Below are 12291 nucleotides of genomic sequence, written 5' to 3' on the forward strand. Positions count from 1 at the left end.
TGTCTGCCTCACACTCAAACACACACACACACACACACACACACAAACAGGTAACAATGATAGGCTAGCATAGCAAACAATTATGAAACAAGACAAACCTTTAAAAACCAATTAATAAAACATTCTTAACACAACTAAACATGAAACACAAAAAGTTTTGTTGTCTGGTCTACTAGATTGACGTTCAGCCATCTGCAAATATCGGTCCGACTTTCAGCATCTGAGGCCCCAGTTTTTGCCTTTCTGCACCATTGGCACCGGTTGGCTCTTCTGCTGTCTTTTGGCTGATTACGTTTGTTTGGCCGAGGGGAACCATTGCAAGAGAAGTCATTGACACTCTGATTAGCTGTTCAGCACTAAAGAATTAGTGCACAAAAAAGATTGCAAGGCGAGTCATTTCGTCTTAAACAACCAGTCACCAACACTTATGTGATTAGACATATTTATACTAAATAGACTGAATGGGGAGTCCGTTGCGAGTCATGTTTAAATGGTTGGTTTGTCGCTAGTCTGGGGTCTTTTGAGTTCCCCTATTTGATGACTGATAAAGACTACCGCCATGCATGTGCAAAAAGCACATGCTAGTTGGGTCTGTCTGTATGTTAGATTTTGTGACATGCTCATTTGGCCCAGACAAATGGGGCGCAGCAGTTGGCCTTTCTCGCTGCTGCTAGGTCTTTCAAAACAGTTTTGTGTTTGAAGCCTTACACTTATATAGAGAAGGACATGTTTTAACACAAGCCTTTTTGTTTTGTCAGACAAAAAGACATGAGCCTGCCCTCCAACCTCAGTGGTTGGTCTCACATTGGTGCACATTAGCTGTTGTTTTGGAAGGCTGCAGTTGCAGAGATAACATTGAAGTTGCAGATTTTCTTAAATACCCAAGCTGTTGTTACAGGGGTTGATGTTTCAGTTTATCGTTTTAATATTTACAACTTATTACAACTGTTAACACTTCAAAAATGTGGAGTGAGGAGGAGGAGGTTTTTGAAGCAGCTTGTCTGGTGTAGCTCACTTAAACAACTGTTTATCCAGCTTATACAGGGTAACGAGTGCGACTGATTAAATCCTCAAAACCTTTAACTGTTTAATCATTTATCTGCAGACTTCTGATAGTCCAGATGCTTCTAGCTGGCGACATTTGGGTTGCAGCATGGCATCGTATTTTAAAGTTTTCTTGTTAGTATTGGGATTAGATGATAGTGTAGTACATTTTTTAGATTTTAATTATTATGTTAGACTGCTTTTGTTACATGCACTCAAAACAGGTTGGTGCTTCTGTGGGTAATCCTGTTCTCTAAATCATAAAAGAGACTCCCAAGTTTTCCAAGTCTGATAGAGAAACCAAACAGTGGCATTTGCTGCTGCATAATTACTTCCATGAACTTTCACAGCAGATGTTGAGAACAATTGAAGGGGCAGAGTAAAGGGGGGAAAAAACAACTTTCCTACCCCTCCTCAGACTGGATCTTTTTGGTGTATTGACCTGAACTTGGGGCTGTTTTTTGTGGATGAGATTAGTGAGATGCATCTTCCCGCTATCTCCTCGTGCCCCTTGGTAGAGTTCAGAAGCATCGAGGAGCTGTGTCGGCGCGACCAGCAGCCTGAGATTAGACTTATTATAGCAGTTATGTGGTTACAACTCTTGAACTTTTTTTCGGTGCATTCCTGTTTTTTTTTTTTCTCCAGAGGGGGGTCTCTGGTATGGACTGATGTTGCTCCTCTATGCAGGTCCACGAGACACAAACAACATAGTCTCCATGGATGCAGCCGGAAATTATCCCCCCCCTACCCATCCCAAGTTTTGCTCTGTCTTGCACACCACCTCAAAGGCTACAACCAGAGGCCCCTACAGTCAGTCTTGATTTTCTCCTACTATGTTAAGTCAAGTGAAACATGGAAATGTACGTCGTCTACTGACAGCCCCTGTTTTCTGAGGCCAGGACAGGGAGATCAAAAAACAAGCTGAGATGAAGGCAGTTAGACTGTCAGACTAAAAAATATTATACGGTCTAGAGAGATTTTTGTGGACTGATGCTGCCCAGAAAAAGTCAGTGTTCCAATTACCAGACAAGTTGAAACCAGATCCACTTGCATTTTGTCAGTCAGGTTGCAGCTTTTGTTTGTTTCCTTCTGAGCTGTGTAATTGTACATGAAACAACAATAGCTCCATCAAGAAGAACTGTAATTACTTTAATTACTCAATTGAAATCTGTAGCAAGTCCCTCTTGCCTTTCCCGCCTATAAAGGAAATATTATACATGGATGTGTTGTGTACGTGCAAGACTTCATTCACTGACACCTTTTATGAGTGCAGAAGTCAGACTTCAACATGTGCAAATGGACTTACATAACAAAGCTGACTTTGGACACTGTGCTTCAACCCCAGGTTTTATTAAGTCTTGGTCTTGGTGTACAAACATGTGCTTATGAACTTAACAAACAGGACAAGCATTTCATACTACAATGTCATTTGATCCTTTTGCCTTTGTGTAAGCCTGAACCCCGGTCTGTCATTCGCCACAAAAATGGCAGAGCTTCAACTCTCATTTGCATTTTCATCACGGAGCTCCCTGCCAGGCCTGGGTGGGCTGAAAAGCCCTGTTTTCCTCTAAAAGGAGGCCCAGTTCCAGTGCAGTGTTGCAGGGGGCTGCAGTGCCCCCTCCTCCCACCCCTCTCCCTGCCGACAGGCTGGACCAGCACAGCACAGCCAGAGAGCGATTGGCTCTGTGCTTTAGGCTGTGTGATTCTCTGCAGCAGGGTAATGTCACCCTGGCTCACCATCACAGCTCATTCTGTACTTTTATTCTCTGAGCCCTTAAACGGTTCATTAGCCTTTAACAAGACTGCAGAGCCCACTCCAAACCCCAATGTTAACCCCTCTCTCTCTGGATCACACTCTCCCTCTCTCTGCCTGAGCTTCTGCCATTTCTCTTATCTTATCTCTGTCCATACTCCTTGTCGACGCTGCAGTTTCAGTTCCAGCGTTGAGACCCAGTTTGTGATTCTGATCACTGCCAGAAATGTCTAACAGCACATGGGGATAAATGGTGGGGGTTGGTTTGGACTGCAGCCTTCCTCACGGACACCCACCCTGAATGGAGTACATTGATGCTTCTCTATCCTGCTTACTCCCCCCCTTACTCGCCCTGTCCCTCTTTCCCTGGATTGTCATTCCCTGAATGGGCCTTTCAGGACTCGAGGCTCGCAGGCTGAGATACAAAACCTTCCTCCTCAAGATAAAGGGACAGAGTCCTGGGCCTTCTGAAGGCGTTAGTCAGCTAGTCACAACCAGCAGGACTCATCACACTTAAACTGTGAACACACAACATAAACCGTTTAACCATCAGAAAACAAACAGGACACTGTGTGCTGTATTCTAGCTGGTTCAGGAGTGACACAACTGAATGTAAACGATGCTTTTTAATCCAATGGCTGTTATATTGACTGCTGTCAAGCTTCTGAATCCTTATTTATACTTTGGCGTCCAATTTACACCTTTGTTTATACATATTCCTTTTTTACTGTTCTCTAGTACTGCTCTGTAAAATGGACCTTTGATTAGTGATTCATTTTGCATGAATCGCTTAGCCTAAACACAAAGAGAAACCTTCAACCCAAAGTTGTGATACTCCGTATTTTTTCATTATCCATGTTCCTTTTGCGTATACTTCTGGTATGGGTAGTTTTACCATTGCTGTTTTTCCATCACTACAATTTGTTCTAATATGAAAAAGCTGTGAACAACTGCTCAGTGTTGAGAATTGTCTGATGTTCTGAGATTGTGCAAAACATTATGCATGTCTAGTCCTGTTAAATGAACCAGCAAATTATGAAATGTCACTTTTAACGTGGCTTTATCATGATGTCGTTATTGTAACATCCTTTTAACTGATTTATTACTGTAAACGGACACGCAGACTCTCAATGGATAAAACAGACCACTGCTGTCAATCCAAGAAACCCCTGATACTTTATTGACCCTAACCCCATGGGTCATCAAACTCGGCACTTGAACTTGTTCTGTCATAGCCTGAACAACACTTAAATGAATCTAAGAAAGAACTGTTTGTATCTCTGGGACATTATGAACCCACACTCAAGTGTTTGATTTCCAACATATCAGGAAGGGAGAGCATTTTCAGATTGTGTTTAACCAACACAAATAATCACAAATTATAGTGCTGTCACTTGTGTGGGTAAATATACGTTTCTAATATTTGTCTGAACACAAATCTTTCACTCATCCTTCATCCTGTCTAACTTTCCCCCTCTTCTTTTTCTAGGGTGTCCCACAGCTCCCTTGTGCCAAGGCGCTCTACAACTATGATGGCAAAGAGCCAGGAGACCTCAAGTTCACCAAGGGCGACGTTATCATCCTGCGACGGCAAGTGGACGAAAACTGGTACCACGGGGAGATGGGCGGAGTCCACGGCTTCTTCCCCACCAACTTTGTGCAGGTCATCAAGCCGCTTCCGCAACCGCCACCTCAGTGCAAAGCTCTGTATGACTTTGAGCTCAAAGACAAGGAGGCGGACAAGGACTGTCTGCCTTTCTCCAAGGTGAGACACTGCAGCACCCACAGCTCTGCCACATGGTCTCTGTAGTAAAACAAAAATACCTCTCATTACTCTGACAGTCTGTCTTCCAGGCATTCATTTTCTCAGGGCTGTAAGCTACAGCACATAAAGAAATGCTTCATGTTAGAGCCAGACATCTTGATGAACAGCTGTAATTAAGCTGCAGAGAATGAATGCCATACAGAGCATGGCTCGCTTTAACTACAGTAATTAAGCAGTTATATCTATCCAGCTGTTTGGGTCACACTTTGAGGTTTTTGTATTCTGTCATCAGTTGTTTATACACCAAATCAGCAACAACAGAAAAACAGCTTACTAAGTAGTTTTCCAAACAGTAAAAATGCCCTAGACCTCAGTGCTTTTACTCTTCGGGATGCCTTTTTAATAGAACATTGTCCCTACCTCATTATTTCTGTTCAAGGTTTGTTCCTCCAGGATGAGAAACTCTCTTAGCTCACAGCATCCTTAATTAGGCTCTTCCTCATGCGGCGCTCCTCGCTTTCCGTCTTGACTTTTTTTAGGATGATATCCTGACTGTGATCCGCAGAGTGGATGAAAACTGGGCAGAGGGAATGCTGGGAGATAAAATTGGAATTTTTCCCATCTCATATGTTGAGGTAAGGAAACTAAAAATGTCAAAATGTCATTTGGGGGTGTTTGTGCCACAGGAAGATCAGCAAAGAGCAAAGATCCTTTGAACTCCTTTTCCTTCTACACCTTGCAAGCTGTGTACGATACTACTTCTATTTCCTTTTGAAACGTTTCACAGAGCCACTGAAGGCGTCTTTGAAGATTTTGACAGTCACAGTCTCTCGCTCCCTGAGCTCCACAGGTCTCACTTAAAAAGGTTTAGAAATAATCCTGACATAAGTAAGAAGTAAATCTTTGTCCTTTAAAGATGATTTCATTTCTCACATAAATGCTGTCAGAGGCAGTGTGCCGTCTTTTGTTGTGAATTTTATCAAAACCTTTTCAGCACCATTAAAGAGTCTGAGAATAGTGCCTCAGTCTAAAGAAGAAGCTGCATTGACGTGTTTTGCTGCTTGTCCAAAGAAGAGCACTTTTCTCAAAAGCTGTGACAGTTTTCTTTATTCATTTCAAATGTTTTCAGTGCTTTTAATATTCATATATTTATACACTGAGGCAGCGAGGCAGAAACCGAATGCTGACTGTCTTAAGCTATATATTGTTTGGTTGTGTACTGCAGGAGCCACTGAAGCAGAACAGAATGTTTTGTTGTCCTCTGGAAAGATGTTTTGGTTTACTACATCAGCTGCAAACATATAGAGTGGTCCAAAATGCTCTTTAATTTTTGCACAGCCACTGAATATCTAGGCCGTTGTTTGTTTTATTGCCCCGGGAGCTTTTGTTGCCTTTTTCAGTTGTTTATATTACAGCTGCCCCTTAAAATGAAACAATTCAAATCATCAGATAGGAAGGCCCCTGTGGAAGACTTTGTCAGTTCAAACCACTGCCCTGTTATTTTTTTTTTTTAGCATCATTGTACACAGTAATGCAGGAGAAACAGTATGGCAGGCTGTAAACTTCACAAACCAAGTCTCAGAATGACCCTTCATTTTTTACCAGAGCTGAATGATCCACAGAGGTCCCCTCCTCTGCAAACAGAACAAAGCGGCAATAAAACCGACAGAAACTCTGAATGACGCAGTTTCACATTAAAACTCAGTGTTTCTACGACTCGCTCTGGCAGCTGAGGGGCTGTGAGCTGAGCTGCAGCTAGAATATTTGTGGGGTCCAACTCTTTCTTATGTTCTTAAAAATCCACCTACATGAGTCCATGTTTGACTTGTAAATCACGTTTTTTTTAGTTTTTTTTTAGCATTCAGACATTTCTAGTCTAATAATTTCCGTTTTCAAGTCCCCTCATTGACGTTTTCAACTGGATCTTTAAATGAAAGATTTTGCTCCGCTAGTGATTTACCCGTTTGGTGCTTTGCAGAACCCAAAAACTTGTTAATCTGATTTGACTGGTACAGCCTTTGTTTATTTACTACTGATCTATAATTGCTTTAAAGGGTGGTTTTTAAATTGAATGAGCTAAAGGTTCCTCACCTGTTTTTTTGTTGTTGTTGTTGTTGTTTGTTTAAGGACTGCTTCTTTGACTTATGTGCTGACATGTCAGTGATGAACCTGCACCGGTTCTCTCCTGGATTGGAGTTAAATGCTTTGCTTTTATGTCCTAAGTATAGGGAGCTGCTCGTGGCAACATGTGACAGCAAGTGAGAGCACCCGGTGATTAACTGAAACCTTTTCAGTGCTCCTCTTTTGAATTTTACACCATAGCTGCACACTACAGTACGTCACCTGAGAAGGTGACAAAGTCTGAACGTTTAAAGCTGACTTAGAACCATTGACTTCCACAGACTATTCTCTCTCATGTACAGACTTGATGGATCTCTCTTCTGCTCCTCACCTCTTAAAATAGCGGTCTTCTGTGTCTCTCACCTGTATGATAGAAACTGACAGTTGTCATGATTGTTTTAATACCGTCAGCTCCATCACCCCTGTCTCCCTGTCTGTTATTTCCACCTTACAATTCTCTCTTTATTACTCCTCTGCCTCTCTTCCTTCTTCACAGTTCAACTCAGCAGCTCGTCAGCTTATAGAGTTGGATAAGCCGTCAGACTCCAACGGGGACTCGGGTGAGGGGGCGTCCTCGGGGCCCCAGAGCAACGGCGCTCAGCGGGCAGGAGAGAAGAAGAACAGCAAGAAGCGACATTCCTTCACCTCTCTCACCATGTCCCACAAACCCATGCTAGCTCCTCCCCCCCAGCGACACTCCATGGAGATCAGCGGGCCGGTACTCATCAGCTCCAGCAACCCCACAGCAGCAGCCCGAATCGGAGAGATCAGCGGGGGTCTTTCCTGCAGCGCACCTTCACAGGTGAGAGATTACACAAGAAGGGAGACTGAGAGGGAGCTGCTGCATTTTATTTATTTATTTATTTATTTATTTATTAGCACACATATAAGAATACATCAAAATAGGATTAACAAAAACATAAAAGGTGTGTCAGGAGAGGTCAAGAAGCCAACAGGCTTATACAAGGGACCTCACCTCTTAAAAGACAAATAAATCAACTAAACAAATCGAATTACACAATTTCAAAACAAAATTAAATATAAACACATATACAGTAACCTATACACGTATTCATACACACACACTTAGACACATACATACAATAGAAAGACTGAGAATGTTAACCCTCTATCAGCATAATGAAACAGGCATCGATCTATTAAAAATGGAGTGAAATGAGTGAGTTGATGGAATAAAAAGAAAATAGAAATATATTTTATATATGCAAAAGTTTGACCTCATGGATTAAATGTGAAGACAGTTTCCTTATAAAAAATCTCTGTAGACGAAGAGCCGTTAACGTGTTTTTTGGAATTCCATATTTGTACCCCACGATATCTGATGGAAAACTGACCGTGTTTGGTTTTATAAAAAGGAATGAATGAATCTGGGAATTCAGTTTAAAAAAATGATGATGGTAAAGAAAAAGGTACAAACATATATTTATATATAAACACACATATCTGATGTATATTGATATCATAAACTGAAAGAATGTTTAGTTTTTTGAAGAGGGCGGCAGATGTTTCTGTTGCTTTGGAGAAAGTTGCCAATCTTACAAAACGTTTCTGCAACATATAAAGTTTAAGGTGAGATGGATAAGTGTTTGAAAGCTTATTAAGTTTAAACCATTTTGCAGCACTCACCAATTCTTAATTTGTATTATTTATGAGGGTGTGTAAGTCACTGTGAGATAAGATCATGTTGGTATCATCAGCAAAAAGAATAGGAGAAGAAAGTTTGCAAGCTAAAGGGAAGTCATTAATATAAATAAGAAATAACAAAGGTCCTAATACAGATCCTTGTGGTACTCCATTACATTCAAGCACTCTTACATTAAGAGTGCTTGAAGCACAACCATGATTACCACTGTTCTCTCTCTCTCATATAATTGGTCAACCACTTCAGTGTGTCACCTTGAAGACCATAATGTTGTAATTTAGCAAATAAAATATCGTGATTGACAGAGTCAAATGCTTTAGACAAGTCTATAAAAAGACCAAGTGCGTATTTATTATTATTTGTAGCTGCCTGTATTTTGTCTACGAGCTGTAAAAGTTCCATATAGGTAGAACTGTCTTTTCTAAATCCATATTGATGTTCATATAAGAAGTTATTTTCATGTAAATGTGTAACTATTCTTGAGTAAATTAACTTCTCAAGAATTTTTGAGAAACAAGGTAAAATGGATATAGGACGATCATTTGTAAAATTTCTTTGATCAGCAGATTTAAACAGTGGTATAATTTTTGCTCTTTTAAGCTCTTTAGGGACACCACCAGTGGCCAGAGATTGGCCCAGGGTATGAGTAAGAGGTTCCAATATGTAATCTGATATTTCCTTAATTACCAAGAACTACCAATTTCATCATGGCCAGCTGAGGTATTTTTTAGATTTTTAATGATGGCACTTACTTCGTTTAGCTATGGGGACTCAAAATTTGAGATACAGCCATAACTTTTTTCTAAGTAATCTAAAGGGCCCATTGTGTTGTCAATTTCATTTGAGAGAGAAGCACCTATATTTGCAAATAAGTTATTAAAGCCACAAGAGATTTCATATGGATCATTAATGAGTTTATCACCATTCAGAAACTGAGAACTCGTGCCTAAAGATTTTTTCTTCTTTTTATTTAGCAGTTGGTTGATAATATTCCATGTAGATTTTATATTATTTGTTGATTCTTTAAACTTCTTTGAAAAGTATATTTTCTTAGCTGTACGTAAAATATGCACATACTTATTTTTGTAAGTTTTTCAAATTAAGGGGAGTTGGATTTGATATATATTTTTTGTATAACTTGTTTTTTTTCATAGAGGATTTTTTAAGACCTGAGGTGAACCAAGGTTTGTTAAAATCAACTTTTTTTTCTTTAATCCTCTTGAGAGGAAAACATTGGTTCATTGAGCTAACAATTTCATTCATAAAAAGGGAGTAGGTTAATTCCGGATCTTTTTCATGAAGAACTTTTTCCAATGACATGTTTGCTATTTTCAATTTAAAAATGTCCATATTTTTCTTGGTGTATAATCTTGTGTAACTAATAACTGGCTTTTTTGTTTCTTGAACCTTATAAGCCACACAAAAAATTTGCAAATGATCAGAAATGTCAGTATGTAATATACCACTATTTGATTCCCAATCAAAGAAGTTTGTAAAAATATTGTCAATTAGAGTTGCAGTTGTATCTGAGATCCTAGTTGCCATATGAATTAGAGGATAAAAGTAATTTGAATACATTGTATTTAGAAATTCTGCAGTTTGTATATTCTCACTTTTAAACAGATTGATGTTAAAATCTCCAACAAGGTAGCAAACTTTACCCTCTTTTGATATGACTTCAAGCACATCCGTTAACTGTTTGTTAAAAATATCAATATCTGTATTGGGTGGACGATAAATAACACCTACAATTATGTTTCTTCCCCCAAGAGAGGGGCTTGACATAATTTTAAGAAATACACATTCTGCGATGTTGGATTCAAAAGTCCCAAGATCACCTCTGCTGATGAACTGGTAATCTTTGTGAATGAAGAGAGATACTCCTCCTCCAGTTCTTATTTCTCTTGTCCAATGGATAGCTTTATAATCAGAAATATCATAAAATGAAACTATGGATTCATTTAGCCATGTTTCAGTTAAAGCTATTATAGAATACTTATGATCCAAGCATGAAAGATAATGGTTTAAATTGTCAGGTCCTGTCCTTTAACTTAGAAAAGAATAGACCAGAAACTACTTTTTTCATATAACAAATGTGGCACATTTAGAAAATCATGAAACACAGCTAAAAGCACAAAATACACTTCATGAAAAGGGAATAAAAACAGACACATTAGTCTTATATGTAGTCTAGTAATGATATGCAGGCAGCTGGTTGTTAACGTAAATATTGAAGGATTAATAAAGCAGGCTGGAGCGTTCACCTAGTAGTAGGTATGTAGTTATTTAGACCAAAAATGATTTACAATTGACAATTACAATTTAAAAAAAAAAAAAAAAAAAATTCCCCTTTAAATCAGTGAACTGGATGAGTAGTCTCTCTTAACCAGCTAATTTGTCAATATCCTGTTCAGTGGTTCTTAATTGCAACCGTGTTTAGGAAACAAAAAGACACAATACACATTCCAGCTCCTTTCTTTTGTTCCCACTGGATGTTTGTTGCTTCTCAGAGGCTCCACTCTCCTCCTGTCAGTAATTAGGCCCACTTCCCTTTTTCCCCATCATACCAAACAGGCCATTGCTCCATCCAAGCGTTTGAAATCATGGATGCGTGACTCCACTCGTCTGCAAAAAACGACTGAAGCTAAGCCCTCAAGGTTTCCACACACCGATCCCGACATGGCAGGAACCTACAGCTGCTTTATGGCTGCTAGCTGCTGGAGATCGATGCTCAACAGTCAGGCAACAGATTTACAAGAGCAGAGTGTCCTGCTGATTTTTTTGAGTTAAAGACACTTAATGCATTAAATTAAAAAGTCCCAACTGATAACAATACTATGTAAACAATATAAAATACACCCAATAGCTCTCACCAGTCATACATTCATTTAGAACTAAAAATTCATCTTTTCCAAGTTTGGGTGAAAGAAAAGATCCAATCAAATGAACGTGATCTGGATCAGGAATTTCAAATGACTTCGCTCTTATCTGCAGCATTGCTGATCATGTTCATGCAGTATCTGGTTTTCAACGCTTCAATGCTCAGGGAGTTTTTAGCTTATTCAGAATTTCTTTATTTTCCTCCTCCTTGTTTGCTTTCACTCTTCAGTGTACTTTCTGTGTTGTCCAGATGCTGCAGATTCACTAAAATGCCTCATTCTGAAACTCCCTATTAGACTCAATCATTAATCTTTCATCTGCAGTGTGTTTCTGTGCCTCTGTGTGAGAGAGGGAGAATAGGAGAGGGCTTGTGTGCAGTAGATCTTAAAAGTCTGTCTTCTTCTTTTATTTAAACCAAAACATTTTGTATGTTGGTGTGATTTATGTATCATCAAAGAGTTTTCTCAGTACAGAAGCTGTAAACACATTTTTGAAGGACTTCAGAGATTTCCTCACATCATTACAAGGACATTTTAGAATATTTGTGAAAAGAATATGAATGTCTTTGCCTGTAAACCGATCATTTGCAGTGAATCAAACAGGGCTGTTTGCTTTACAGATCTTTGTATTTAATAACAACACAATAGAGACTCTCTGGGCAATGTATGCACAGCCTCACCCCCCCCCCCCCTCTTCACCTCTACTCATCTTCCCTCCCTCCACAGCCCAGACAAAAAAACAACAAAGGTAAGCCCTTGTTGCCTCTGGGGGCTGAGTAGTCTGTCTCGTACATGAAAACAACTCCCATCTATTACTGCAGTAGACATTACATAGAGCTGGACGATGGGGCAAAAAAATTGGTCTCAAATTTGCTTGTTTTTATGATCAATTGGATATTTTACTGGATATAACATAAGAAAGTGCTGCCGGTTTGAACTGTTCATTAAGAAAACTTGTAGAACTAAGTTAGACTATAGTTTAATGTACACAAAGGTTGCTTTTGCACAATTTTAGGGCATTTTATGTATTTACGTTTGGCCAGTTATTACCCTGACTAAAGCAGCA

The 12291-nt window shown here is 39.5% G+C and overlaps 1 protein-coding gene across 2 annotated transcripts in view; it reads left to right on the plus strand.

Moving 5' to 3' along the window:
- sh3rf1 (SH3 domain containing ring finger 1) overlaps positions 1–12291 on the plus strand; it is a 46873-nt gene that overhangs the window by 21480 nt on the left and 13102 nt on the right. The window contains exons 3-5 of one of the 2 annotated variants that reach the window (XM_065956163.1): positions 4299–4562; positions 5102–5197; positions 7180–7485. In XM_065956163.1, the coding sequence (XP_065812235.1) occupies positions 4299–4562; positions 5102–5197; positions 7180–7485 (666 nt within the window). Of the gene's footprint in view, positions 1–4286; positions 4563–5101; positions 5198–7179; positions 7486–12291 lie in introns of both variants that reach the window. The other variant, XM_020631758.3, reaches the window with a different exon arrangement.

This window comes from Labrus bergylta, chromosome 6, assembly GCF_963930695.1.
Source record: "Labrus bergylta chromosome 6, fLabBer1.1, whole genome shotgun sequence".
NCBI lineage: Eukaryota > Metazoa > Chordata > Actinopteri > Labriformes > Labridae > Labrus > Labrus bergylta.